At 38.2% G+C, this 2950-nt stretch overlaps 1 protein-coding gene across 3 annotated transcripts in view; it reads right to left on the bottom strand.

Moving 5' to 3' along the window:
• The window catches only part of LOC108754489 (sex determination protein fruitless), a 67888-nt gene that overhangs the window by 5818 nt on the left and 59120 nt on the right, over positions 1-2950 (bottom strand). The window contains exon 6 of one of the 3 annotated variants that reach the window (XM_018496816.1): positions 1627-1846. The exons of the other annotated variants lie outside the window; for them this stretch is intronic. Within the exon in view, the coding sequence (XP_018352318.1) occupies positions 1767-1846 (80 nt within the window). The 3' untranslated portion in view covers positions 1627-1766. Of the gene's footprint in view, positions 1-1626; positions 1847-2950 lie in introns of those variants that run through there. 3 annotated transcript variants of the gene reach the window in all.

Genomic DNA, 2950 nt, shown 5'->3' with positions numbered 1-2950 from the left:
AAGACACCAGCATGTCGGAAATTCCAAATATTCGGAAAATTTGAAAACGGAGAGGACTCAAATATGCTAAATAAGCGCTTTCTCTCTCTTTCTCTCTCTCCTCCCCTCCTTTTCTCTTAGAAACCAACGAACCTCAGCGCACATTTATATAATTTTAAGATTACAAATATCCCCTTCAAAGAGATCTAAAAAAAAAAAGAACAATCTCTTCGTTAAACATTGTCACCGTACTGAAAAAAATTTATTAAATCTTAATATATATTTCTTTGAACAGTATTAGGTAAACAGTTGCTTACAATAAATAAATATTTACTCAATAAAAAATGATAGTTAAATGAAATTAAGGTTTTTGTAGCAGATATTTAAAATTATATTTATTTGTAAATATATGTCTAAAATAAATACAATTAATTAAAGTAATGGTTTTTGTACCCAATATTTATATATGTTTATATTTTTAGTAAATATTTATCTACTTATAATTATTCAAACAAATATTTATTAAATTTTTAGTTTTTTTTCAGTGCACGGCGCTGTTTGCGAAAGATAATAAGAAAACTCGTCTAAACTCGAAAGTCTCTGCAGGACGTGGAGAAGGAGGTAAACAATCACGATTCCCTGTCCCAGATTTCGATCCGTACGACTTTCCCGCACTGCCTGGAGGAGCATCTCCACGTCGAGAACACGTTTGGCGTAGAAAAAAACATACACATTCCCGAGTATTCGTATCGACACGAATCCTGGAATACGTAAAGTCGAGAGAGCGATTTCGGACACCGTAAAGATCTGCAAACAATTTTCTCGCAATAGCAAGACAGCGTTGAGGAGCGTATGCTCGATATGTATCGCGAAACGCATTGCAATACAACAAGCTCGTGCAAACATCGAACATATTGACGTGAAACCTGATAAGATCGCGCACACGTGACTCGGAAGTTTAAGTGATCCGAGACACCTGTTTGCGTCGCTTTCCTGCAATATTTCACCACAGCGATCCAACCTATGTTCGACCGCCAAATTAAACGTCCCCTCTGAAGGATTCGAAGGCGCAAATGGATTAGGAATCCACGAGTCTTCGGACCCCAACCAACCGCCAAAGGTCAGGGGATATTAAAATTTGGGGATTCAAAATCCGGGAGTGCTTGGAGTAAACAACTATAATTTTATCGATATGTAAATTAATACAATTTTATTATGTTTTAATTTATAAATCATGTTGATCTAATTAAAATGTTATTCAAATCAAATTTTGATTAAAACAATATATTTCTTTGATTAAAGCGTAACAAAATTTTGACAATTCACATATCGATCACGATAAATATTACAGCTGTATGAGACACTTCTCTCTCAGTGCCAAGACCGTCGAACGGAAGATAATTTCGATCGGTGACACTTTGGGATTCACAATTTGAGCTATGCAAATTACATCATGTATTCGGCCCTCCAAAATTCGTCTGAAATACATCTTCACTTTCTCATATCTCCGCTAGGTGATCGCAGCTATAAAATATCGTACGAATATATCTTGGGATAGAAAGTTATTATTACATATCGCACGGTGAAAACAGACCGACCGCAGAACGACGAGAATATTCGTCGTAAAGTAACGTACGCTAACGTTGCCGCTGCATTATTTCGCGCTAATAATAGCGTTATCGCGCGAGTTGATCGTCGAAATAATTCAGCGCGGTTTAAACGAATAAGGTGTCGTCGTAGTCCTCGGTGTTGAACTGAACGTGATCCCTCAGACGCTCCGTTACAGACTACGATCGAGCAGCTGTCGTGACCGAGGCGAACACACGGGGATCACAGATTATCCCCCCGTGGAAACACGAAAATATCCCTGAAATATACGACCGCTTAATATCTAATAACACTGATAAATGTTCGTCGCGAATCGAAGTTACGACTTTCCCAAGGTGTTCGACGATGCGCCGTCTCGTGCACATTTACGATTCTCCCGTCGATTCTGCGGAAATAGGCAAAAACAGGCACCTCCACGATTGTGAGGGAAAATTGAAAATTTAAGGGAAAATGGCGCGAGAGCGCAGATACCGTATCGGCGAATACCGTGCGAACGTCGAAAAGGGAGAAAAATGATCTGGAAGAAAAAAGAAAGGTAGACGGCTCGGTTTTAACACACAATTATGTTTAATCAAAAAATTAGTATGAAATACATTAAATGCACATGTGATTAATTCTCCATTTTTTTTGTTTATCATCATCGTTATCATCATCCGTATTATCTACACTAGAATTAAAGATGTATATAATAATGCAATTGTAAACATAAGAGACTTTATGTTAGAATAATCATAAGGATAAGAATATAATTGTAATAACAATAAGAGAAGTAGTAATAGTAAGAATAATTTCTCGTGATAAAACCCCGGTTGACGCCTTAACTATTTCATTCCATCGATCGGCATGGTTAGAAGTTCCTCTGCAAATTTTTTTTCTTTTTCTCCTTTTCTTTGCTAAATACATCTATTGTACGTTTTGAGCCAAACGATCGTTTATACGTGTAATAGAAAGATATCAGCTCTCAAGCAACCTGCCCTGATTTCACGAGATCGACGATCGCCGTGGTCGCCGTCGTTTCTGGTCCAGAAAGGTACAAAGGATAATAACGACGGCGACGACGACGATCGTACGGACGCGATCGAACTTAATTCGCAAAAATGCGAACTGATAATTGAAGTCCAGGCGGGTCTTGCTCCCCCTTTTTGTCCGAATGTGTTTAATCGCGCGATCGCATTCATTACTCGTAGTGTCCCCGTAAGTAACTGCACTGTCGGAAAAGAAAAGCTTTCGAACCTTTCGGAAAACGAATGAAAACGGTGAAAGGAAAGAAAGACCGGAAACAAGGAGACGAAATTCAGAGTTCGATAAAAAAAAAAGGAAAAGGTGGAAGGGGAGAGGCGCAGAATAATAGGAAGAAAAGGTA

This window comes from Trachymyrmex septentrionalis, unplaced genomic scaffold, assembly GCF_001594115.1.
Source record: "Trachymyrmex septentrionalis isolate Tsep2-gDNA-1 unplaced genomic scaffold, Tsep1.0 scaffold8, whole genome shotgun sequence".
NCBI classification, from domain to species: Eukaryota; Metazoa; Arthropoda; class Insecta; order Hymenoptera; family Formicidae; genus Trachymyrmex; species Trachymyrmex septentrionalis.
The sequence above is the reverse complement of the archived record's forward strand: the minus strand, read 5'-3'. Positions and strand labels throughout refer to the sequence as shown.